The sequence below is a fragment of the Dunckerocampus dactyliophorus genome, chromosome 12 (genome assembly GCF_027744805.1).
Source record: "Dunckerocampus dactyliophorus isolate RoL2022-P2 chromosome 12, RoL_Ddac_1.1, whole genome shotgun sequence".
NCBI lineage: Eukaryota > Metazoa > Chordata > Actinopteri > Syngnathiformes > Syngnathidae > Dunckerocampus > Dunckerocampus dactyliophorus.
Genome location: NC_072830.1, coordinates 14,008,956 through 14,036,835, shown reverse-complemented (window position 1 = coordinate 14,036,835; position 27,880 = coordinate 14,008,956). Strand labels below are relative to the sequence as shown.

The following is a 27,880-nucleotide window of genomic DNA, read 5'->3' as shown; positions in this document are numbered from 1 at the left end:
TAAAACTTGCTTTATTGTGCACTTTATTGAGCGAGCGTTCAGGTTTAAAAAAGCATATGTCCAATATGTCTTTGGTAATGAATGAGTTAAGTGCTTTATGCACACCTTGCAATCCAACCTACCTCGGTCTTCACAGCGTCAGCATTAGCGAGTGACATGTGGCTGTTTTTTCCATTGAAGTAAAACAGCTTCTTGCTAATTGTTGATGTCCAAGCAGAAGCTGTAGTAATTCTACATTTGATCAAATTTTATTTAATATTTGTCAAATCAACTCACATAGATGTTTGGACTTGCCTGCACCCTTAATCACCAAGCAGTTCTATTGACGCTCATTGCATTTGGCTCAGTACCAGCGATCACCGGTTCCGTTTCATAACACATCGCATACATAGAATACACAGAATAGATCCGTGTTGATCCGAGGAAGGGTGCGCATATGTGTTTCCTGTGTCATGCATTTATTCAGTAATTAAACACAAGCCATCAACAAAAGTGAATAATCTGCTGAGCATGCAAGCAGGAGTGAGCTCCATCTTCGTAACGCTGAAAAAAAAAAAAAAAAAAAACCTCTCCACAATGCAACCTAGCCTCTGACCAACACAGCCAAGAAGGTAGAGCCTGGACACAATAGCTTGCTGCAGCATACCTTCCTGATGAAACACGCATTGTGGCGCAGGGGCCATCTGTGGAACGTGGCTCATTGAGGAAAAAAAGAAAAAGAAACAAAAAAACAGCAAAAGTGGAAAATAGAGCAAAAAGACATAATGTAACTAGAAAAAGCTAAAATGTTCATAATAATAAGTAATAAAAACACAAATATTTGTCTTAATTATATGTATTTATAATGTACGTTTTTGTTTATTATAAATTGTTAATTAAAAATATCTACATATAGATAAATATATAGGACAGCTGGACAGCCCTGACATAAACAGTGAGCTGTATTATTATTATTATTATTATTATTATTATTATTATTATTATTATTATTATTATTATTATTATTATTATTATTATTATTATATTATCATAACAGTGATTTATTTTGCCTCAAAAAATGTTGACAGTAATATCTTTGAGAGTCAATTTGTGGGACAATAAACGCACCTGCATTGTTTTGTGACTCGGTTAAATAAAAAAGCCTGTTTTTCCAGTCATACTTTTTCATTGTACTTTTCTTAAAATCAATGTTAACATCTTGTCTCGTCTCGTTTTGTGGACCCAATCTCATACATCGTCTCATCTGAGTTGGGTGTCTCGTGACACCCCTATGAATGAGTCAACGAGTAAGTTCGTTCGTTCGTTAATGAAGCAGAGTGTAAGTGAAATGATGAATGATGGAATGATTAAGCAAATGAGTGAGCCATTGAATACGTGAGTGAACAAGTCAGTCAGAATGACAAAGTCAGTAGCAGCGTAAGTAGGTGCCTGGGTAAATTACTGACTTAATGATTGAGTAAGTGAGTGACTTAATATGCAATTGAGTAAGTGAGGGGGTAGCTCAATGAGCTAGTGAATGCCTGAGTGAATGAGGCAATGAAGTACTGTATGTGCAAGTGAATAGATGAGTGATGGAGTGAAGAAGTTACTGAAGGAACCAATGAGTTAGAGAATGCCTTAATAAGTGAGTAAGAGTGCAAGTGGGTACCTCGAGTAGAGTGGATGTATGATTGACTGAGTCATGTAGCAAGTAAATGACTCAGTGAGAGTGACTGAGTCAGATAGAGTGAGTCAGCCAATGAGTGACTGAGTGCCTGAGTGAGAGAGTAAACAGATGAATGAGCACGTGAGTAAATGAGTGAAAGAGCGGGTGATTATGTGAGTGAGTGGGTGTGTGGCTGAGTGAATGAATCAGTGAGTCAGGGAGTTAGTCTATGAAGTTGTGAATGAAGCAGTGAGTGAGTGTGAACATGAGTGAATGAGTGAGTGAGTCCGTTAGCAAATGAAGCAGTGAGTGAGATAAATGAGGGGTGACTGGAGTAAAAAGGTGGATGGGCGTGACATAGTAGGAGAGGGTGTCAGTAAATGAGCACTGAGGTTGAGAGGGTTAGTAAGTCTGGGTGTCACGGGAAAAAAACTGTCTCGCGGAAATAAATAAATAAATTCATCACAAATGAAAATGAACTAGATAATTTTGCCGGCCTCCATATATTGCCATGTGCATGTGTAGGAGGTTAGAGGTGCTACATGCAGGATTGTAAATGAAACAGCCACGCCCACACATTTTTGTCAATAATTGAACCTTACTAACTACAATTTCCTATGTACCGTAGTGTATTTCATTTTGGCAGTGTAATAACGTGTTTACACCAGCAGAGGGTGGGTGATGGTGCGAGTGATTCAGCAGGAGTTAGCTTTCGCCATGCACTGCTGATCAATAAACGATCTCAATCATGTGAAGATGCTAACTTTGTCTCTCTCTCTCTCTATTGTTTCGCAGTCACTTTTATTGGCTACACAGTACTCCCTAGCCTGTGTAACCTTTACTACTGGTCCAGTTTCCAATAGATCTGGTGCCGCCTGTAACACATTTGCGTCTGTTTCCCTTGTGTTTCAGGCAGGCAGGCGCAGGATTCACTCTGTGCATTGGTTTCAGTATCTAGACAAAAATAGTGTGCGTTCACAGAGAGTGTAGTTGAATACACCGCAAAAGAAATACTGCTTATTAATACAGTTGAAAAGCCAGCATATCGAGAAATGCTGCAAACCTTTATAGACAGGAATTGCCTGTGTCAAAATACACGTCATAAACGGCAATTCCACAACTTCACAGAGTGAAAGATAACATATTAAAGGAAATATTACATTATTATGACGTATTATTATTACAGATGCACGATAGATTTTTTTCAAGCTGATACCAATACCGATTTTTTAAAACGTAGATTTAACTATAACTTGTGCACACCTGGAGGTAAGAAGGACTGGAACACATTTGGATTTGTCCAACTGTACCTGTTGATTTGCCCTAGTGAAATATTATGACCTTACTACTACCACTACTATCAGGAGAACCAGAGTATAGAGTGGAAGGAGTCACCGGCCGTGGCCCAGCAAAGTGCACAATATTCAGACACGTGCTCCGAGCAGCCAGTGTGACACCATGGAGGTCTCTGGCAAACCTTTTGCACTTTTGAAACGCTGAGGCACAACATGCCCCAGGCGTGGTAGCGATGTGGTGTTTCAGGTGACTGATAAGGTTTTTTGTTTTTTGTAGCACGTGAAATGTCTCTGAAACAGTGAATGTTTGTTTACTAATGAGCTTAGGGGAAGTCACAACAGGCTGTTAACGTCACAGGCAGGAGAAAAAAGGAGCAAAGAACTAATAATTATCACGCAGACTTAATTATTATTATACAGTATATTACCATAACATTAGTTGCTGATTTGGTCTAAAACATGCTGACAATACTACCCCTTTAGCATCACTTTGTGAGACGATAAACATTTCAAAATCTGCATTGTTTAGTGACTCAGTGTAGAAGTTAAATAAAAAAGTTGGTTTGTCCAGGCATATTTTTTCATTGTACTTTTCTTAAAATTAATATTAAAATCTTGTCTTGTCCTGTCCTCATGGACCCAATCTCATGCAACATCTCATCTCGTGAGTGACATACTTATTAGTTAGTGAGTGAACGAGTTAGTAAGTGGGTGGCTAGTGTGCGTGAGGGAGAATGATACACAAACGTGGTAGATGACAGAATGAGAGAATGGTAGGTGAAAAAGATAAAACCACAAAGGAGGACACAATTTCTCAAAAGAACAGTGCTGCTTTTTTTATCCTTTTGCACCCTTGTGTACACAACAAGTGTGGTGTTTGCTTGACTTTGTAGTGCTGCTGTCTGCCCTCACCCTTGTCATTCTATCGCCTTCACTTTACCTGGCTTTCCATTTATCTCTCTTTGCCTCTCTCTTCTTTCTCTTCATCCGCTGCTGTGTCCTTCCCTGTCTAGCCACCTTTTTTCTCTTTTTCGCTCCCCATGACACAAACAGAAAGGAAAGGCTTTGCAGTCCCACTGAGATCTATTGCCTGTTTAAACCCTTTCATGGTTTGCTCTGTTCCTCTCCAAGGGGCTCTCCACATGATGAGGGCGATAAGCCATGGGCTAAGTGTGCCTCTGCGCAAGTGTGTGTGTGTGTGTGTGTGTGTGTGTGTGTGTGTGTGTGTCCAAACAACCTGTTTTAAATAGTACCAGACAAATTCACTCTATGCTCAGACAGTCTTGACACTTCTCATGGTCTCATGGACCCTCTATCACCTACAATGTCGTCACAAAAGGTGGTCAGGTCAGGTGTGATTTCCGATCTGTGGGTGTGTCCACGGTGGGGTATGATTAAAAAGGCTGTCGGGAAGCCAAATATTATATTGCGAAGGGAAAAGGCTTTGGACTTTTAATGGGAACATTCAGTCCCAAAAGTGTTGGGACACTGGGCCATTAACAGCAAATGAAAGTGGAAGAAACGATACTGTACTGCCTCAAGATGGACTTAAGAGGGAGCCTGATCATGTTCTTCCACACCAAACTCAGCCAAGCATTGACCAGAGAACAGCATCCCATGTATATAGTAATCCCGCGTTTATAATTGATTCCAGACCCAACGCTGATAAGTGAATTTCCACCAAGTAAGATTCCTTACTTGTAAATCAAACATTTTCACAGTTAGAGCCAAGAAAACAGTACAGTAGACATAACAAGACAACAGTAGCCTGTGTTATCATTATGATTATTAAGTTATTATTATTGTGCCTGTTGTTACATCATTCACACCTGCCATAAATGCCTGTTGTTCCAGCAAGCAAGTCTGGTGCTTGTGTGTCCCACCTAACATTAACAGTGACATTCCTGACACCTAGTGACCAGTGCAGAATGCTACATGTCATCACAACGTCTTTGAATGCCTCTTCTGAATGTCTTCTCTTTATATTTTACTTCATTTAGCCATTTTTATGATTGAAAATGCTAAATTTAGGCAAAAATAAATACAATATGCTTAAATATGCATATATTTACTAAAAAATAGGCCATAGTCAAGCACAAAACAGCATAATTTATTAATTAAATTCATATTTTTGAAAAACTGTGATGGAGTGAAGCTGCGAAATTCGAACCGGAATGTGGCAAGGGACGACTGCATCGGCCAGGGTTGTCCAAAGTGCGACGAAATTTGCGACCCGTGCCTGTTATTTTATTGGCTCGCGGCACATTCTACAAATATAATTTCAAAAGAAAACGAAATCAGCAGCAAAAAATAAACACCAAGTCAAAATATTAAGACAAAAAAGTTGTAATGTAAGGAGAAAAAGCTGTAATTTTATGATCGTAAGTAGTTATATCATGAGGAAAAATAACGTCACATTTGGAGAATAAAGCTGAAATATTAAAGCAAATATTAAAGCAAAAACATAAACCAAACAAAATAGTTGTAATTTTTGGAAAATTAAGTTGGGGAAAAAGTAAAAAAAAAAATACAGCAGAAAAAAACCCCCAGAAAAATAATGTCATTTTAGTAGCATGGAGTTGAAATATTCAAGATTTTTTTAAAGTCGTAATATTATTTTTAAAAAAAATGGAACAGTTGTAATTTTTGGAAAATTAGGATTGGGAAAAAGTTATAATATTATGGGAATCAAGTGAAATTATGGAAATAAAATCATATGTTGGTTTACAAAAGTGGCCCTTGCATCTTTTCATTTTTCAATATGTGGCCCTTGGTGGAAAGAGTTTGGACACCCCTGGTAAAGGCTGTACTGTGCATGTGTGCACGTGCATCCTCTTACCACAGGCTGCAGCTGGGTGCCAGGCATCATGGCGTTTGCGATCTGCATCTGTTGGGCCAGCATGGCCATGTTCTTCTGCTGGATGAGGTTGTTCCTTCCGTTGATCTCCAGCTGGGTCTTCAGGTGGGGAGGAGGGTGCAAGTACTTGCAGTTCTCCCTAGAACAGCGGCCCTGTTGGCATAATGGGGGGAAGCGGATGATAGGGATGAGTGGAGGCAGCAGTATCAGGCAAGTAAAGACATGCATAAAAAGTGTTCAACCTTAATTGTTGCATTAAACGGGGATAAGTAACCAGCCTTGACCTGACATACAGACGTATGTGCTACTAGGGTTAATCTTTTGTGTGCCCTCAGCTCTGCATTTGTCTACAACAGTGGTTCATACACTGTTTACACTAAGTATCACCTCCGATATTGATGAGTGCATTTCCGTAAAGTAGGATTCCTTCTTTATAAAACAAATATTTTTGTAGTTATGGTACAGAAACCCTTTTTACGACCTTCTAAATAAGGTTTTTCACATTATTAGAGCCATCAATGAATGAAATAACACCCCATCGTCACCTTTACTCTCATATTACCCAATATAGTAGACATAAGAAGAGAAAATAAGACATTTAAGACAAACAGTAAATGTGTTCCGTGAGGAGAACAGGAAGTGATGTCGCGGGTTCAGAGTTGAGTTTTAGCTTGTCGTGGGTTACGGCCGCAACAGTAGGCCGTGTTATTATTATGATTATACTATTATTGTTATTATTGTGCCTGTTGTGAGATCATTCAAACCTGCAATAAAAGACTGTTGCTGTGGTGCTTCTCTCACTGAATAATTACTGACACCTTGTGATCAATATAGAATACTACATTCACAATTTGAACGTGTCTTCTTAATGCCTTATATTTGTATTTTAAGTTCATTTAGCTTGAAAATGCTTAATTTAGGCAAACAATATGTACCAGTTGCGTAAATATATGTATTTTTTAATTAATAATTGGCTGCATTCAACCACGAAGCATCATGGTTTTTTATTTTTTATTTATTATTTTTGAAAAACCGTGTTAGAGTGAAGTTTTAAAATTCAACCCGCCATGTGGCGAGGGATGACTAATTGGCTAGTGGCATACGAGATGAGTTGATGAACGGATTTATTTGTATGTACTTTCACAGTTATTTTATACATATTTAATGTATATAATTTCAAATGTATGAATGTGAGTGTGAATGGTTGTTTGTCTATATATGCCCTGCGATTGGCTGGCGACCAGTCCAGGGTGTACCCCGCCTGTCGCCCGAAGTCAGCTGGGATAGGCTCCAGCATACCCACGCTACCCTAAAGAGGAGAGGCGGTATAGAAAATGGATGGATGGATGGATAATTTCAAATATAGTTTCCATGTTCTTTTTTTTGTGGAAAATTGTGCGTACCTCCAGCGGTAACCGTACCACAGTTTGGCAAATCAATTGTATTGTTTCAACCAAATCCAAGGTCGACCAGTGTCCTGGACGTGATTGAGAGATTGTAGTGTATTAGATACACAAAGAAGTAGTATCCATGTACTGATTGCTACTAATTACTATTCGGGCTGTGTCTCTTGCAACATTTATTTGCAACTATTTTCTCTGAGGCCAAAGTGAGCAATTCAAGTTCAAGCAAAAGGAAAAGCAGCTGCCCCCCCATCCCCCCGCAACATCGCAAACACCCCACCCCACACGCCCACCCCCAGTTGCTCCTTTATAAATCCTTTTTTTAACAAAAGCATATAAAAAAAAACACTCTCCACTATCACTATTAGTGCTCAAACACCTGAGAGGCAGCGTGAGTGGATGATGGATGCTTAACAAGGTCTGCTGAATCATTATTGATCCCCCTCCAATTGAGACAAGTGTCAATATTTGACATCATTTCACAAAATAAAACAAAGCAGGATGTAGTCATGATTGGAAACCTCATCATGCCATCATGCTCTCCGAGACTTATATAGACGGAACAATTTGTGACCGTTTTCTTCATGCCGGGGGTCATTATATCCTCCCAGTTCTACCAGGAGAGGGATGGTGGGGTGGTGAGGGGGTGGGAATGCAATTTACACGCTTATGATGCCCGCTGAACTCCCCTGAAGAGATGTAATATCTTAGATATCGGCTGCCTTTCTTTAGTGCTTCATTCCCTTTCGGTTCACGTGTGTGAGCACCATGCTGGCATACATGGTGATGAATACGTAGAAGCATGGATGGTGTTATCTGTGAGCATGGTCATGCATGCATCCAGTGCCATATTACTCCAATACGAGGGAGACCAAGATCACCACTCCCCATGGGGAATTAAGGTTGCCTGTCGTGCTACTGCTTATCACCCTCAAATTACGGCTCTGTATGACACCTGCAAGCGAACACTAGTCTGCCTAGCGACAGCATGAGAAGACACTTTGCTGTGAGCAAGAAGAATGTCAAGAGTTCTTTCAGCGTCTCATTGGCTGAGAGTGGCGGTGCTCCCAGCCAGAGGCGCACATCAACAATGCTCAGTATGTGTGTTTGCACAGGCTACAGTTATTGATCAGCGCTAATTGGGTAATGTCTTTTGATTTTCAGGGCACAATACCCTCCGGGGGGCTCAACGATAGCATGTCAAGCTTCTGTGTTTGCTTGTGATTAGGTGGCACTGTGACGTTTACTGTAGAGGGGTGGACGCAGCAGGATGTTCTCTGTTTTGTGCAACAAAAACCATGTGAACCTCTACGGATGATTATATTAGTGTTTACTGTATTGGCCGGAATATAAGATGAACACTCTTTTTCAACTCGAAAAATGTTTTTAAGACAAAATGAAAGACAACAAATTTGTGTTCAAGATACATTAAATCAATGGTGTGTTTCTTTATTGGCCAGCGGCACATTCTAAAAGTATAATATTGGAAAAAAAACCAGCAAAAATGGAAAAATTGAATTGAATGGAAGAATAAAGTCAAAATATTAAGAGAAAAAGTTGCAATTTTACGAGAATAGCGTCGTCATATTATGAGGAAATTTTTTTGTCATTTTAGGAGCATAAAGTTGAAATATTAAGGAAAACAGTTGTAATATTACGAGAAACCAACAAAACAACAGGAAAAAAGTTATTGACAATAAAATCAAACTATTATGGGAATAAATTCATATTTACGAGAAGAAAATTTACAACAAGAAAGTTGAATGAAATTGTTGGAAAATTGAAAAAAAATCCAGCAACAGCCTAAATCTTAAAAAGCAACTGCTGTAATTTTACCAGGATAACGTCAAAATATTATGAGAAAAAAGCTGCAATTTGACCAGTATAAACTCATAATATTATAATATTGCATTATAATATATATTATTACATACTATATTTTGAGAAACAAACAAAACAACAAATAAAGTTGTAATGTTTGGAAAATTTGTTTGGGGAAAAAGGTACAATGTTAAGAGAATAACATTGATAATTACGAGACGAAAAATTACAAAAACAAAGTTGAAATAGTTGGAAAATGAAAAAAAACAAAAAAAACAGCAGCAAACGTGAAGGGTAATGGTAAGGAAGTGGGCTGCACACACCATAAATGGAGATGAGGGAGCATACATGCTCTCTCACACCTGGGACTCTCCTCCAGACACCAGCAAGCAGCGGGGGGCGTGGCCAACGGGGTGGACCTGCCAGGTTTGCCCGGTTGGCCACGCCTGGGAAGTACAGCTGATATGCACCACGTCACAGTGGCCCGCTGACCCTTCTGAAGAAGACTGCAGATGATAGTCGAAACGTGTCACGGTAAAATTTCCACTCAAAATACCTTAAAAAAGTTTGTCTGAACATAAAAAATGGAACGTTCACGATATTAGGTGGCCCCTGGACACCATGAAGACAGTCATTTTCTGAAAAGACACCTGAGTAACTGAGAAACAACTGAAGCTCCCACAAAGTAGGAAGAATACAACTGTCCAAAATGTCTCCATAAGTGGAATGAATTGAGTTTGAGGGTGAAAGAAGGGGGGTAGCCCAACTCCTGGTTGATTGATGAAAGGAAATGAATTCCAACATGAAGCAGCACATGGTCCCTTCGTCTATAAACTAAACAATCTGTACACAAAGTTATATCCAAGTTTCATTTTTATAGTACTGCCCCTTGAGAAAAAAATAAACAAGATAAAAATGGTTGAAATGTAAGGGGTGTACTCTCGTGCAATCCTGCAGATAGATGGATGGTATCATACTTCCCACTGCTGCATTATTCAATAGCAGTGACTGTATCACATTGGTCTGGTAATGACCTTGGGCTTAATCAGAATCCCATAATCCTCTTTGAATATGACTTCACTATCATCAGGAAGACCTTCTAGAAAGTATCGTGGGACTGTATAACAGACAAGTGCTCTTTTTTTTAATTGCATGGGATGCTTTGTCAGTACTCCAGTTTTATGTCTGTGGAATCCCCAGACTGCTACTGCAATGAAAGCATTCCACTCAGACTAGCGAGAGAGAAAGCGAAGAGAAGAAGAAAGAAGGTAGACAGAGAGCGAGCGAAGCAGAGACCCCCTCTTATTAATATTAATCAAAGCAGTCTGTGCAAGCGATTTGAGCATCTTGCCTGCCGTCTATCTTCAATACATCCTCCAAGGGGTGACTCGTGCAGCGCTTTTCCGCCAGGCCCTTGTGCACGTTTGCGCCCGTAATCACGCATTGATCCCAAATAATCTTTTAATCAACACGTCTGTGAATTCATTCCAACTCTAACCTCACGTCATCCAATAGCCTCTAATCTTTTTTCCTTTTTTCTTTTTTGTGACAAAACCTTGAAAAACCGGCAAGTGCCGTGACCGGTGTGACAAAAGCTCAGTGGTGCAAAGACGGTGTCCCGAACTCTTGTGTGTTATTAATTCTCTCTCTCCTGAGGGTACCTCTTCCTCCCCCGGCTGCCAGCATCAAGCATCAATTGGGGAGGAAGTGCTGTCTGGGTGAGGGCCGTGATCAGAAAACACAACAGTCATCTTCCTTCACCTTAAACTGACACTGCTTGTACCCAAAACACTTAAAAACAGACTAAAATGGCGTAGCTGGTAAAACAAATCAGGTACTGAATGTGTTGGTAAGTGTATCAGGTACATTATATTATCATATTGTATTTATAAATACTATTTGCGGTCGAGAAATGTATACAGTAGTCCTTCGTTTATTATTATAATTACAACGAAGTATGATTCCTTATTTATAAATGGAATATTAAAGCATAGAAAGCTGTTTACAACCTTCTTAATACGCTTTTTAACATTATTAGAGCCTTCTAGACATGAAATAACACCCTTATAGTCACCTTTACACTCCTATTACCCAATATAGTAGACATAATAACATTAAATAAGACATTTAAGATGTGAATAAGACTGGTGCTCCAGTGTGTTGCTGTAAATGTGTTCCTCAGGGAAGTGGAGTAGCGGGTGGACAGGAAGTGACTTCGGGGGTTCAGAGTTGAGTTTTAGCTTGCCGTGGGTTACGGCCGCAACAGTAGGCCGTGTTTTTTATTAGGTATTGTTATTAGGGATTATTGTAATTCAAACTGTGTCTCACCCAACATCACAGTAACATTACTGACACCTAGTGACCAGAGGAGAATACTACATATCATTCACAGAGGCTTTGAAAACGTCTTCTGAATGTCTTATAGGGAGTTATGATGGCAATTTAAAGATAATTGTGCTTAATTGATTATCCAATTAATCAACAACTATTTAGGTATTAAATTAAGCGTTATTTTAATTTAAAAACATAAATATCCTTTCATTTCAGCCTCTCAAACATGAATATTTTTTTAATTTTTTTAGTCATCCGTGAAAGCAGACCTATTGTCTTTGTGTTTTATGCAAAACAGGATATTCACACACATCAGCTTGACTTTGGAAACAGTGATTGACAGTTTTGCCTCTTTTCTGATATGTTGCGGACCAGACCACTAAGTGTTTGTGTTTGCTTCATATTGATTTGGTCCATTTAGGGCCTAACCAATTACTCAATTAATCCAAACAACAAGCTTCTGATAAATCAAGTAAGAAAATCATCATTAGTTGAAGCCGGAATGGTGACCAATTGTCAAAAACTGTTAAACGGTTGAGAAATACAATTCATCAAATATGATAAATGAAATATGATTCTCTGATCTTGAGAACAGAGAAAACAGCTATTGCAAAAGAGGGACCCTCTTATATTTGGGTTAATACGGTGTAAGAGCTTCATCGCTTTAACACTGTATTCTCATTAAGACCAGCAAAACAATTATTTGAGAAGGAAAGCCGTTAGAAATGTGGATATAGAGATCCGATCAATGATGTTGAACAGATAAGACTGTAAGACTGTAAAAAAACAACACATTTTAAAGGAAAAGTGCGCTTTTTTGGAATTTTGCCCATCATCCACAATCCTTATGTGAGACATGAACACAAACGGCTTTCTATTTTCTGTGCATTCTAAAGCTAAACAGGCAGGTAATTCATGCACGTAATGGGACACACCTATTCCACCTACAAAGCCTGCTATTAAAACACCTCCAAAAACCTCCAACAAGGTTTTATGGTTTTACGTCCATGCTGTGAGCACATAGTAACAGGTTCATTCATGATAACATGTAATACTTACAATATTTTGGTCATGTTAAGCTTTAGGAGAACTTCCTTCCTGTATTGATTTCACATAGCAACATAGAAAGGAACGCTACATGTAGCGTTAACTTTTCCAAACTCAAAAACAAAAAGGCAGCAGCTCCAGTAGCCTTACTTTTCGGTAGTGGTCTGAAGCATTGTGAGCGAGCATGTGGTGGAGCTAGTCGCTAGCTGGCTAGTAGCTAGGCAGTGTGATGTGGCAAGGTGTCACTAGCAACATAGTTCTTCAGCGTAACAATGTTGTTGGTGCTTTTTGGTGTTTTTTAGAAGGCTTTATAGGCGGATGCGGTGTGTCCCATTGCATGCATTCTTAGCTGCCTCTTTTGTTGTATCTGTTTTTATATCTTTATTACGCACAGAAAAGAGAAAGATATGTATTCACGTCTCTCATAAGGATTGTGTATGATGGGCAAAATTACCCCCAAAAGTGCAGTTTTACTTTAGATTGCATGGTCCGGAATCTTTCCAAAAAACGTTATGGGATGTTTCCACGTAGATTATTTTCAAATCCCATACATTCCTGCTAATTCCTATGGAACACACCAAATCCACTCAAAGCTTTTAGGCATCAATTAGCCAAAACCTCAATTTCATCCCAAATGCATCAATTTAGCCACATCGGCTGTTAGCATGCTGGAGGGGTTGGGTGTTAGGGGTCATAGTGGCCCGCACAGGAAGCCAATGATGGTACAAAGTCAATGAGCTGTGATGCCACTAGCTAGCAGATCTCATTAAAAGTACCAAAGCAAGGATTACCAAAAAGGTAGTCAGTGCTTCTATTTACTGGGATAGACATTGGAATAGCTCCTGAATGTGAAAGAAAACAAAGGAGAGGATTCGGTTGTCCTTGTGACAAAAACTGCTCGTGCATTGTGATGAGATCTTAAATGGCTGCACACATGATGACTTTTCAAACAAAAGATATTTGGAAACCAAAGAACCCAAAAATGCATGAGAGAACACACAAATGGCTCATATATCCTCGAACGAGCCTGGAATGGAATAAAAAATGGCAGCTGTGAATGAAAAGGCTGGAATGTTCCATTATTTTCCACATGAGATGGGTGGGGGTGGGAGTTGGGTCTGACCACGCCTTGAAACGCCACGGTAACACAGTGAGGAAAGGTGAGATACAGTTGTAAATAGTCAGTATGGACGATGGGACAGACAAGCATGCTAATACTGCCCACACACCCACACACACACACACACACACACCCACACACACACACACACACTGTCGTCTACTAACACAGCATGACACTGGAGCAGCTCGTCATTGCCTCGAGGTTAAAGCAGATAAGAGAGGATTAGCATTCATTACTACAGAAAGAGATGATACCCAGCAGACACACACACACACACACACACACAGTACAGTACGACAATGCTCAGCACACAAGTACAATGGCCGTAACAATGACAGAGCTTGTAATCCTTTTGTAACAACCACTGCAGCGCTGCTAAATACTGACTGAAGCCTCAAGTGGTCATGATGAGAAACAACATAAATCAAAATAAACACGATTGTTTCATTTTCATGTGTTCATCAATGATTGTGGGATTTTGACATTCAAGGGGGAAGGTTGCACAGAATGTAAAATAATGTCATCATGCCTGACATCGCACAAGACGCAAGGCAGCGGGGTCACCTAACTTGATAGCCGTTCAGTGTAAATTCAGAAACACATAGAAACATCTATTTTTGACACGCGACTCGCTCCCCCTCAACCTCCTGCTAGCTTGAATTCACGCAAATACCAGTGGAATTGTTTTGTGACGTGCGCGATTCCATTGCTTTGCGTTGTCAGCAGTGTCTGGACCAGAAGGGACATCAGTTTGACACCCTGTATATACATATATACAGTACATATATATATATAAATGTATATATATACCCATCCATCCATTTTCTATGCCGCTTTTCCTCATTAGGGTCGCAGGGGTATGGCGGGGTACACCCTGGACTGGTTGCCAGCCAATCGCAGGGCACATATAGACAAACAACCATTCACACTCACATTCATACCTAGAGTCTCCAATTAACCTAACATGCATGTTTTTGGAATGTGGGAGGAAACCGTATAGCAGAGCCTTTTAAGAAAAAATGATGCGTCTCCACTGACACTGACAAGCTGAGAAGACACCAACTGTGAAGTCCAACGTGGTCCTTGAAACACTGAGCGACAGCCTGTTGGATGTTCAGTGAAAGAACGGCGTTCCCGTGTGGATGACTTCGATAACGAAGCGGGCTCGACACCGGGAGCTGCATCATGGTGTGTTTGTGTGTGGGAGTCGCCGAAGGAGGCGTTTTTATCACTAAACATGGCTTTTGTTGGTGTCGATCAAAATTCTGGAAGCTAACGTTCGCTTCCAGCTAGCGCGGCAACGGCATCGCGAACCTGAGACTCCCTGAAGTTTTTCAGCGCTATGGAAACTACACGGATTATTTTTTCACTTATTTTTCATTTGACTGATTGATGCAATACACGGGACAAAGACACGGTAACTGCAGACGTCCAGACCTGGAGGAGATTAAAAGATCACTCAACTTTATGCGGGGTGAGCTGACAAGATTAGCTTCACTACAGGAACGACTACTTGGACTAATGGAGGAAGTCAAAGTATTGAAAGACATGCTTAAGGAGAAAGATAAAAATATTTTTGTGCTGGAGCAGAGGGTGGACGAAATGGAACAATACCCAAAAAGAGACCATTTGGTATTAACAGGCCTGGAAACTCGACAGCGATCTATGCTTGAGCTACTGCAGCCTCGGAGACAACAGAAGATGCACCACAGGACGGACTGCTGACACTGGAACAACAAGTCGTGGGATTTGTGCTCGGTAAGTACATAAACATCCAAAGTGATGATATTTCGGTTTGTCACGTATTACCAAGAAAGACAGAGAAGGAAAAACCAGCTATCGTCATAAGATTCATCAGCAGATGAACGATCTGTTAGTGCAAGCAGAGAAATTGAAAGCCACTAATGTATACTAAACGAACATTTAACAAACAAAAAAATGGGGACATTGCACGAGAGGCAAGGATGCTCCGAAAACAGAAAAAAAATCATGGACTCGAAATGGCAATGTATGGATAAGAGAACAAGAGGAGTCACAGGCTACAAAAATGTAGAAGAGAAAAATGAAGCATTGCTGTTAAATGAAACTATTAGATATAGACTTAGGATAATGGGTTGTAGAGCGGATACAGAAAATCAACATATACAGGAACATGGATGCATACATGAATTTCGATGTTAATTTAGACAGTAAAATACAGTATTTCATGTCGACGAGGGTACAAACAAAAACGGACGGAAACGGAAATTTAATGATAAAGTAATGATGAATGGAACACTGTCTATCATTCATTTCCACAGTAGTATAAGTAAGTAAGTAAGTAAGTATAAAATGTAACTTATCCAAAATGAAAGATTACTTAAAGCAAATTACAAGGCGTTTTAGTATAACTTTAGTGTCAGAAACATGGATGAAGGATGGAGAAATTGATGAAGTTCAGATGTGTGGTTATCAACTGTATTATGTAAACAGAAGGATTAAAAAAAAGGTGGAGGTGTATCTTTGTATGTCAACTGTAGTTTGAAATGTAAGGTTGTTAGTAACACGACATCTGCTGTTGACGGTATTAGGGAAATGATCACAGTGGAACGTATTCATGAAAAAGCTAGAAATGTTCGAATCAGTTGTGTTTCTAGATCACCAGGTTCATGTGTTAAAACATTCACAGATATAACAATGGACCTGTTGGACCTGTTTTTATGTGGAGACGTAAACATTGATCTGGAAAATTCAAGGTCATCCAGCACAAGTGATTTCATTCAATGTCTAGCTTGCATCTGTTTCCAATGATATCTAAGCCCACAAGAGTAACATCAAAAAGCGCAACTATTATTGACAATATTTTCACATCAACGCAGTTGATGGAAAAGTAGTGAGTGGGATCATGATAATTGATGTAAGTGATCATTTACCTGTTCTTACAGTTTATAAAAATGGTACTTTGTTACGTCACAATTAATAAAAGGTTTATGATGGTGACAGGTTGCACTGCTCTATATCAGTAATGTCTTAATACAACTGACATGCATTATGTTTATTATTGTGGGTGAAGTTTGCAGTATAGGATGAAAAATGAACAATTGATTAATTGAATTAATGTCATTAATTAATTACATGTGACTCAACTTTCCGTAGTTGATTGAATTCTGTTCTTTAGGTAGCAAACTATTTGCAACCGAACTGGTGCACTCCATTTGCTTTACGATGCAATTCATCAACGATCAACAATTGCACGTAATTAATTCATCGATTATTATGCAGTTTGCAGTGAAAACAAAAGTGCATCTTCGTGACAGACACACACACACGCACAAACATACACCCAGACACACAGAGAGACAGAGCGACAACGTGAGAAGGCCGTCACCCCTCCCTCTGCACCTTCTGGTAGAATACTCATCCTCATCAGCGCACAATGATCAAAGTCGCTTGTACCACTTGAACAAAGGGCAGAGTGGTGGGGGCTAGTCTAAGCAGGGTGAGCACCTTCCAATAATGGGATTGTCTGTGTTGTAGTGTAAAAAAAATAGAAAGAAAAAGAGCAGAGTAATAAAAAAAACCAGTACAAATGGTGTTATCTGTGATGTTTCCATCATGTCAATCATTGTGTGAGGGGGCAGCAATGATGAGGGGTCGTCACGGCGACGGGATGCCGTCAACAACACAACACAGCTGCTGTATCTCCAGCGATAATGCCACCGTAATCCCCCTTAAAGCCTTTTTGACGAATCACAACATCCAACACCGAGCGTAGCGACATGCGCTACAACAATAAAGGGATATTACACACATTCTTCAATTTCACACGCGCGCTCAACAGGCGACTTGCGCCGCCGCCATTCACTTATTACTTCCCCGCCATCTATCTCCCTCTTTTCCCTTTCCATCTGTCCATCAGTGTGCATGTAACACCATTAAATATCTGCCTAGCCATCCATCACTGCCTTTCTTTCACTTTCTGCTCTGTCTATAATCTGCCCATTGACACCAGCCGCCCTTTGTCAGACTTCATGTCGTCATCATTCAATCATAGAGCCAATTACTGCTTTGGCTTACTGGCTTACTTACACAACTGTTTTTTTGGGGGGAGGTTTACCTCCACCAAGGAGCTTCCTGTACATTTCATCATATTATGTTTATTAGAAGGATGGGACAACAACTAAAAAAAAAATAATAATAAAAATGTCAATTTGATAGTCAATTGATTTTAGGTCTGGGCTCTGGCTACACTTAAATTTTCTCTCAGTGGCACCAATGTTGTGTTGAGTTGGATGTGCACTCCTGATCAAAATGTTAAGATCATTTGAAAAATTGCAAGAATGTACATTTTGCACTATTGGATCTTAAGGAGGTTCTAAGTGGAGCTTCAAAATGCCGAAGGAAGAAATGGGAGTGAGACAAAAACATTTTTTTGAGTAAGCAACTTATTGCAAACAAATATTAAAGAGAAATAGGCTGTACATCAGCTGATCAAAGGTTTAAGAGCACAGCCTTTGGAAAGGCAAAATCTTGGCAAAATGTGATTTAGTGTCAGGTATTCACACTGTCATGATCTCTTGGTGGCAAAGGCAAAAAAGCTTTCTCTCTTTGAACGCGTGCGATTGTTGAGCTGCATAAGCAAGGCCTCTCGCAGCGCGCCATTGATGCTGAGGTTGGACGCAGTAAGAGTCATTTGAAACTTCTTCAAACATCCTGAGTGTTATGGAACAAAAACGTCAAGTGGTAGACCCAAAAAAAAAAAATCAGCCCTGAGCCGGAGGATCCCATTGGCTGTCTGTCAAGGCACGGGACCATACTCGGCCCAAATGAAGGGTGTTACTTGTGCTTAGTGCAGTCCAATTACCATCAGATACCATCAGCCAGAGAAGGCTTTTAAGGACAAAAAACGTCTTCAATATGTCTCCTTCGAGGCCAAAAAACTGCCCGTTTGGAATTTGCAGGAGAGCACCAAACATGGGACATTGAAAGGTGGAAGAAATCTGATGAGAAGAAATTTAACCTTGATGGTCCTGATGGCTTCCAACGTTACTGGCATGACAAGGAGATCCCACCTGAGATGTTTTCCACACGGCACAGTGGAGGGAGAGCCGTCATGATCCTTCAGATAGATATTTATCCCCAAGAGAAATTTCCAACAGCTCTCCAAAAGTGTCTTAATAAATAAACTTAATCACTCAAAAATAAAACATAAAAAGCAAAGTAGGAGAAATGTGTGTGTTTCAGGTTAGAAAACAATAAAACAGCATGTTGATGTGAAAACGGGTTAATGCACCGTAGAGCAAAAGAGGCAGGTAATAAAAGGCACAGTGAAAGCAGCACACAGCACTCCACAATGCAATGGTCCTGGAGGATCAATACTGGATGGAGACAAAGTGCTGATAAACAGTGAGGTTTTGCGCTAATTAGCACTGACGATCTCTCCTCCCTTCATGCACTTTATCACAAGCTTTTCCCTGTCTGCATGTGTTCATTTTGCCCTGACAAGCAATGTGAGGCGCGGCAGCAAAAGTGAGGGAGTTCTTTTCAGAAGGGTGATAAATATCCCACTCCCGTATTGTTTGTGGCCGATGGCTCCTATGGATGAGATTTAATGAACCTCTCATCCAACTCGGATTATTTTCTAATTAAAAGAGCATGAGCGATGGCGACATGAGCCTGTTTATGACGACGCCAGTTAATAATAACTGCCGGTTAAAAACAACAAATGACAGGCGGCGAAAACAGAAATCTAATTCATTTGAGTATTCAGCAGCATGTCGTTCGTCGGAAAGACAGATTCGGAAATAGAACCAATTTGAATATAAATGTAAAATCATCCACTCCCGCTGCCGTTAAATAACATACAGTCTCAATAACAAGCAGGGTGCTAACTGCATGGGTGGGGCTTTTTGGTGAAAGCTACACTTCAGATTATTTTTACTGCTTTATTTCAACATGTTCTTATCTTCTTATATCTGACCTATCCACCGACCTTATCCACCAATCCTAACCAACAATCATATCCTACCGATCCTATCTGCCAACCTTATTCACCAATCTTATCCACCAACCTTATCCACTAATCATATCCACCGATCCTATCTCCCGATCTTATCCTACCAATCCTATCCACTGATTTTATCATACTGATCCTATCAACCGACCTTATCCATCAATCTTATCCTACCAATCCTATCCGCCGACCTTAACCACTAATTGTATCCACCGATCCTATCTCCCGATCTTATCCTACCGATCCTATCCACCAATCTCATTCTACGGATCATATCTACCGATCTAATCCAATCTTCCTATACACCAATTCCATCCACCATTCTTGTCCACCGGCCTTATCCACCGATTCTATCCAGTGTCTTATCCACCGATTCCAACCAGTGTTTTATCCACCTATCATATCCACTGACCTTATACACTGATCTCAATCACTGATCTTACCCACTGGACTTATCCATCAATTTTATCCACCGATATTATCGCAATCATATGCACTGATTTTATCAACGATCTTATCCATTGATCTTTTCCACCTATCTTATCCACCAATCTTATCGTTCCGATCCTATCCACCGATCTTATCCACGATCCTATCCTATGATCCTATCCACCGATCTCATCCCCCAATCTCATCCTACCGATCCTATCCACTGATCTTATTCTACTGATCCTATTCACCGACCTTATCCATCAATCTTATCCCCCGATCTTATCTACCGACCCTATCCACCGATCCTATCCACTGATCTTTCCGTACCATTCCTATCCACCGATCTTATTGTACGGATCATATCCACCAATCTAATTCACCAGGCCAAGCAGTCAGCAGCTCTGGTGGCCGCTGAGACTCAGACATGGGAGGAGTTCGGAGAAGCCATGGAGAACGACTTCCGGACGGCTTTAAAGAGATTCTGGACCACCATCTGCCGTTTCAAGAGTCAACACCGTTTATGGTGGGGATGGTGTGCCGCTGACCTCGACTTGAGATGTTGTGGACCGCTAGAAGGAATACTTCGAAGACCTCCTCAAATCCCACCGACACGTCTTCCAATGAGGAAGCAGTGCCTGGGGACTCTGCTGTCGCCTTTTCTATCTCTGGGGCTGAAGTTGCCGTGGTGGTTAAAAAACTCCTCGGTGGCAGGGCACCGGGGGTGGATGAGATCCACCTGGAGTTCCTTAATGCCCTGGATGCTGTGGGCGTGTCTTGGTTGACACGACTCTGCAGCGTTGCGTGGACATCGGCGGTGGTGCCTCTGGATTGGCAGACCGTGGTGGTGGTCCCCCCTTTTAAGAAGGGGGACCAGATGGTGTGTTCCAAATATCGTGGGATCACACTTCTCAGCCTTCTTGGTAAGGTTTATTCAGTGTGGTTTTCGTCCTGGTCGTGGAACTGCGGACCAGCGCTACACTCTCGGCAGTGCATGGGAGTTTGTCCAAGCAGGCTACATGTGTTTTGTGGACTTACAGAAGGCATTCGACCGTGTTCCTCGGGAATATGGGGTATCGGCTCACTGACTTCAGGCAGTTCATTCCCTGAATGACCGGTGTCAGAGTTTGGTTCGCATTGCCGGAAATAAGTAGGACCCGTTTCCGGTGAGGGTTGGAGTCTGCCAGGGCTGCCCTTTGTCACCATTTCTTTTCATTACTTTTACGCACAGAATTTCTCGGCGCAGCCAGGGCGTTGAGGGGTACCGGATTGGTGGATGCAGGATTGGGTCTCTGCTTTTTGCAGATGATGTGGTCCTACTGGCTTCATCGAGCCGTGACCGTCAACTCTCACTGGATCAGTTCTTAGCTGCGTGTGAAGCGGCTGGGATGAGAATCAGCACCACCAAGTCTGAGTCCATGGTTCTCGCTCGGAAAAGGGTGGAATGCCATCTGCGGGTCGGGGATGAGATCCTGCCCCAAGTGAAAGAGTTTAAGTACCTCGGTGTCTTGTTCACGAGTGAGGGAAGGATGGAACATGAGATTGACTGGCGGATTAGTGCGGCGTCTGCAGTGATGCGGACTCTGCATCGGTCCATTGTGGTGAAGAGGGAGCTGAGCCGAAAGGCAAAGCTCTCAATTTACCGGTCAATCTACCCTTCCTATTCTCACCTATGGTCATGACGTTTGGGTAGTGACGGAAAGGACAAGATCGCGGGTACAAGCGGCCGAAATGAGTTTTCTCCATAGGGTGGCTGCCAGGAGATGTTCACGGCACGTCCAACCTGTATGAGCGCCCCGGCAAAGACCCAGGACACGTTGGAGAGACTATGTCTCTCAACTGGCCTGGGAACGCCTCGGGATCCGCCGGGAGGAGTTGGACAAAGTAGCTGGGAGAGGGAATTCTGGGCTTCCCTGCTTAGGCTGCTGCCCCCGTGACCCCACCTCGGATAAGCGGAAGAATATGGATGGATGGACACTAGTTTGAGTTTTGAGATTGCTATTGGTTCATATTGGTAATGACATGCTGGACAATATCGGTACATCGGATATCGGTAAGAAAGCCAACATCAAGCATCTCTAAGTTTTAATGTTTTAGAAATGACGACACGGCTTTATTAGTTATTGTCCCCTTGCAACAACGTCCTTTGATAGTGTATTCTTACCTTACCTTTTAGTTATTTTGTGCTTCCTGCAGTGCATTCACCATAATTAGCCTTAATTAATCGCACCTGCTGCGATGTCCTTGCAGCCTCGGGTAGCGCTTAACCAAATCATAGCAAAACATGACAAGACAGGTGTTAGCACTATCATTCTGTTCCATCCATTAGTGCCAAAAACCAAATGCATTCCTGTAATTGCGCCTTTCAATTTCCAAATCCTTACCAATGTTTTTTAACAAGCTTCAACTGTTGCCAAGCAGACTCATGTCGCCATGACAACCAAGACATTACATTTCCCCCATAGACATGCAGCTCCCCCCGCCCCCTTTTGTTTGGACTAACCAACCAAAAAGACATGCAGTATGTTATGGGACATTTCGGACCAATTAACTGCTTGACTAGCTACAATGAAGTCTGGAATATAGAGTGCCAAGAACGACTTGCTTTAGCTCCATAATGTCATTTCCCTCCCGAGGTCACGTTCATGATTTGGCAGGAATGTGTTGCTACATTAAGATCAGTGTAGCACTACGCAGACAAAAGCATTGAGACATTTAGGAGTGGGATGGGACTAGCTCAAAACTACAGTAACTGAAACCTTTTCCAGCGAGGGCCACATAGTGAAAAATGAAAGGATGCAACTTTGCCACTCTGATATTTTTGTAAAGCAGCACATGTAAATGGGCTAAGAAGTTATATATATTTCAAGAAAAAAACTGCATCTCAGCTTTGTCATATAGGTGAAAAAGAATATTATTAATATCAAATTCAATCTTTGTTCTTTTTTCCCAATCTTGCGGTTGGGTTTTTTTTTCATATTTTCCAAATATTTCAACTTTCTTCTTAAATAATCTTCGGTAATTTTCTTTTCGGAATATTATGGCTTTATACCTGTAATATTAGAACTTTTTCCCCAACCTAATTTTCCAAAAATTACAACTTTATTTTGTTTTGTTTGTTTTTCATAATATAACGACTTTTAAAAAAACATATTTTTCTTTAGTATTTCAACTCTATGCTACTAAAATTATTTTTCCTCATAATATTATTATTATTATTAGTAGTAGTAGTAGTACATTATTTATTCTTATAAAATTGTGACTTTTCTTGTTAGAATATGACTTTTGTCTCTTCATATTATGACTTTAATCTGATAAGATTTGGACTTTATTCCCAAAATATAACTGTTTCCCCCAACCTAATTTTCCAAAAATTGAGCTTTATTTTGTTTTATTTGTTTTTCATAATATTATGACTTAATAATACAGTAGTACCTCGCATAACATAAACCTCCTTTTACATAAATTCCACTGAAGTTTTTGCTTCGTATTACAGAAGAAATTCCATATAACGTAAAGCATCAAGTCAGTGAAAGTCTTTTTTTTTTTTCAATCAACTTTATTAATGCCTCAAGTCGGTGCAAGTTCAGACTAACACTTGGTGACGCCTTCTGACGCATCACGCTCTCATTGGCTGATTTTTGGAGCACCGCCTCCGCTCTCATCTCATTGGCTGAGTTATACATCACATACGTGAGTTTGTTTGTGTGAGAGACAGGCTTCTCCCCTCAAACTCCTTCCTCTTTGTAGTCCCCCTGAAACTAACTTAAACAATTAAGTTAAGTTACAAATAAAAATTTTGCACACAGCATTATCGTGTAGTGCGTGGGCGTTTGTCTGTGAGACCAGCTGACTCTTAGACTCTTTTAGGCTAGTCCTCCTCCTTCTCCTCCTTCCTGCCTCCACTTGCGCTCCTGATCAAGACATCTCGTGAACGGTAAGATTGTTTTTGTTTTTCAGTTTTATTCATTGACAGTAATCTTATTTATTACCTTATTTTATATTGGAATGTTACTCTACTATGTTTATGCTAACGTTTTCTTATATTTTCCCACCATATTTGGTGGACTTTGAATATTTTGAAGGACCAAAGGGGTGAGTTTGGGAAGATCTTGGAACGGATTAGGCTATTTACATGTATTTTACGCTTCGTATAACATAAAAACCCTATAACATAAAGGTTCTCGGAACGGATTATTTACATTGTAGGGGCGTCTACTGTATATTTTAATAATAATAATAATATATTTTTTCTTTAGTATTTCAACTCTATAATACTAAAATTAGATTACTTTTCCTCTTAATATTACAAGTTTAATCTCATGAATTTGCAACTTTATTTCTTCAGTTGTTTTCTTTTTTAATTTTCCAACTATTTCAACTTTCTTCCCATAATAAAGACTCTTATTCACCATATATTTTGACTTCATTTTTGTAATGTTTTAACTTTTGCCACGATCTAATTTCCCCAAAAATTACAACTTTATTTGTTGTTTTGTTTGTTTTTCATTGTATTGCGTCTTTTGTCTTTAACATTTCACTTCATGCTCCTGAAATGGCGTTATTTTCCTTCATAATATTACGACATTATCCTCGAAAAATGACTTTTTCTTGTAAGATAACAACTTTTTCTCTTAATATTTTAACATTTTTTCTTGTACAATTACTGCCATTTTGCTGTAGATTTTTTTTTTTTAGTTTTCTTAATAATAATTTTTTTTAGAATGACCCCTGGGTCAATAAAAAAAACACAAATGGCCCCCAGGCCACATTTTGGACACTCCTGAACTAACCAATCCAACCCTAGTGTCAGTTGTTTATCATGCAAAGATGGTGAGCCAGCAGGTCCTCTGCCACAAATGACCTCACAAATGGACAAAAAGTCCCACAGACACACTACAACATGTTACAGCTGCAAACTCTCATATGTTCTTCCATTTCCATTTGCTATAAGTGTGAGCGTGTGCTGTACAGCAAGTATCTCCCTGTTTTATGTGTTGTGGGATGGAAAGCAAATGCTAGCAAAGTGCACGGCCGCCAGATTCCGCCGTATCAAATATAGAGCAGAGGGTCAGTGACATTTAAGAGGAAGATGAGACGCGGGGACCACGCAAAAGCACGAGCGGAGAGACACACAAAGCAGCTCGCTGACAAAAGCCAAGACAACACGTCGAGCAGACGGATCGGCGTCCTCCAGCGAATTCATGTTGTGTCACTCCCTCTCCATCTGCCTCCTGCCTCCGCCCCATTACGCCTTATTTGTCTGCACTCTCGTTTAAACGTTTGTTTAAACCGCGGCACTCCCGCAGAATGACAAACGGCGTTTAAAGGCGGATGGCGAGGTAAAAGGTGTTAAGGGGGATTTAGACTGGGATGAGACAAACTAACGAGAAGTGATTGGATATTCCGTTCACAGCAGCAGGCGGGAGCAGCAGTGGGATATCACGACTCAGACAGAATGATGTCACTTCTTCAATGCCTCTCAATATGACGTTTGAGTGATACATTTGAATTGTTGCCACAATAAATCTGTTGTTCCGACCAAAAGCCAAGTGTCCAAAAGGTCAAACAGCACAATCAAATAGTGTCCCAAACTTATTTTGGAATGCGTTTGTGTTTATTTTGGCTCTGATCACGTCTCCATGCTGATGCAGCGCGTTTTAAAGATGGATGTGTGTCTGTGCTGAGGCAGCGTATCCACAGATGGATGGAAAAACGGTGGCCAAGATCTCTAAGGACATACAGAGACATTTAGAGGAGACGTTTCACAGGAGGGGGAGGTGTGGGGCACTGGTCCATGATTTGAGCAAGGCAAAGTTGATAGCTGCTGTCTGGTGTCTGCTGCTTGTTTCATGGCCACAGGCTAATAAAAGCCTCCTTTCGTAATGTCTTGTGTGGGACGAGAGATATTTATCCTGTTTAGCCAGGCCTTCTAAATGTATTTGTAAAACCAACGAGCACACTGTCAGACAATAACGTGCAGGAGTACACCCACTTTGTTTTGACAATCTCTCACGCCTACGTCATATATTTGCAACGACAAGTACAGTATCTCACAAAAGGGAGTACGGTCGTCCCTCGACACTTCATGCAAATTTTGCAGCTTCAATCGATGACGGTTTTTCAAAAAATGCATTAATTAATAAATGTTTCATGGTTGGCTATGGCCTGTTATTAGTCCAAAATATGCATATACAAAATATGCACATTTGATACATTTCTAAATTGAGCATTTTCAAGCATAAAAATGTCGAAAAGAACTAAAATACAAGTATACAGTACAAGACTTTCAGAAGATGCATTCAAATGCATGTTCTTGATATGTAGTACTCTAGGTTGGTCATTAGGTTGTCAGTAAAGTTAGATTGATTAGACCAGGGGTCCCTTTGCGATATATTTTTTTAACACCCAAGTGGGGAAATTACTTTGAAATTTTGAAATTAGTTGAAAATGTCAGACTTTCTGTAAGACTGTGAATGCATCCTGGCTGAGTTGTGACTGGTAATTGGATGAGCACGAGGAAGGGAGGGGGAGCCGGTGTTTGCCTGCCTACTTGGGTTGAGACGTGACAGAAACATCTCAGAAGAAAATAGAGCGTTTTAGTTCTGCCAACAGTCTTCTCTGCCAACATATACAGGTACTTGATATGTGGAGAGAAACAAGAAAAAACGCTGAAACATTTTCTAAACAAGCAAACAACACTTTCTGAAAAGTAGTGATTTATTGCATGTAGACCTACATATGTAACAGTGGTCATCCCTGCACATGCCGGGCTCGAACGAGCGGCCACATCAGACTACTGATGGGCTCTACACACGGGAGGCCACCTCGCCTCCAGTCCACTAATTTCTTGGAACCTGCGCAACAGGGCGAGTATTGCGAGTCTCTGTCCTGCCAAGCGACACGGGAAATTTGTGTGTGTTAAATTTTGTGCACGTGCTGACTTGTGCCGCAATACCCGAGAGTTGAAACATTTTTAACTTTCATCGCTGTCGCCCAGACGAGGACCAACCAACGAGAGTTTTATTGACCGAACAATGAGCGGACAGGATGCTATTGAGTACGCTCTCGCAGGTAAAGGGGTGTTATTTCATGTCTAGAGGGCTCTAATGATGTTAAAAGCCTGTATTTAGAAGGTCGTAAACAGGTTTTATATGCTCTAAGTAAATATTCTATATTCCATATTTTCTGTGCAATATAACTGTGATAAACGAGAGATATTCCATTTATAAATAAGGAATCCTACTTTGTGGAAATTCACTTATCACGGTTGGGTCTGGAACCAATTAACCGAGGTACCTTGGCACACGAGTGTCCCAACTAACGGGTGTTTTTTAGATACGAGCCGTCTCTCGGGTGATTTTTTTGCTGCAAACTGGATTTTAAATTTGTGTTACCAGCTGCTATTTACTGGCAGGCATAGCTGAGGACAGCCATTCGGGGGGTTTGTGTCAATGTGACAAAGGCGGAAGTGAGCGAGCAAACACACAGTGCTCAATGAGATGGCAGTAAAGGCTTGTGAGGGAATTTATTAGCATTATTTATTATTATTTATTAGCAAATTATTAGCATTTACGCATGAAATGCTGTTTGTCGAAGACGACAGAATAAAAGTTGCATGTTGAAAGACCGGCGGTGTCATACTTCCACATCAGTGAAGTGGCCGGACCAAGAAAAGTGTGATAAAGTGAGCGTAAAAGAGTGTTTGTTTGTGTATGTGTGTGTAAAAAGTGTTTGGAAGTGAAATATAATCTATAGCCCGACTGCACTACAGTATATGGGTGCAGTCCTACTTCCATAAACTCTAACTGTAAACTTCTTCAGCACTCTATTTTTTGTAAGTTGTCAATATTCATTTTGACACCCTGGTTTTATTTCACTTAATTGCAGGGTGTTTTTGCAAACCTTTATTTGTAATTTTAGTCACAAATATATTT

At 40.5% G+C, this 27,880-nt stretch overlaps 1 protein-coding gene across 17 annotated transcripts in view; it reads right to left on the bottom strand.

Annotated features, from left to right (window-relative positions):
• Positions 1–27,880, bottom strand: part of LOC129191387 (muscleblind-like protein 1) — a 202,595-nt gene that overhangs the window by 38,542 nt on the left and 136,173 nt on the right. For all 17 annotated transcript variants that reach the window (XM_054794698.1, XM_054794700.1, XM_054794703.1 and 14 more), the window contains one exon: positions 5,780–5,950. In XM_054794698.1, the coding sequence (XP_054650673.1) occupies positions 5,780–5,950 (171 nt within the window). The remainder of the gene's footprint in view (positions 1–5,779; positions 5,951–27,880) is intronic.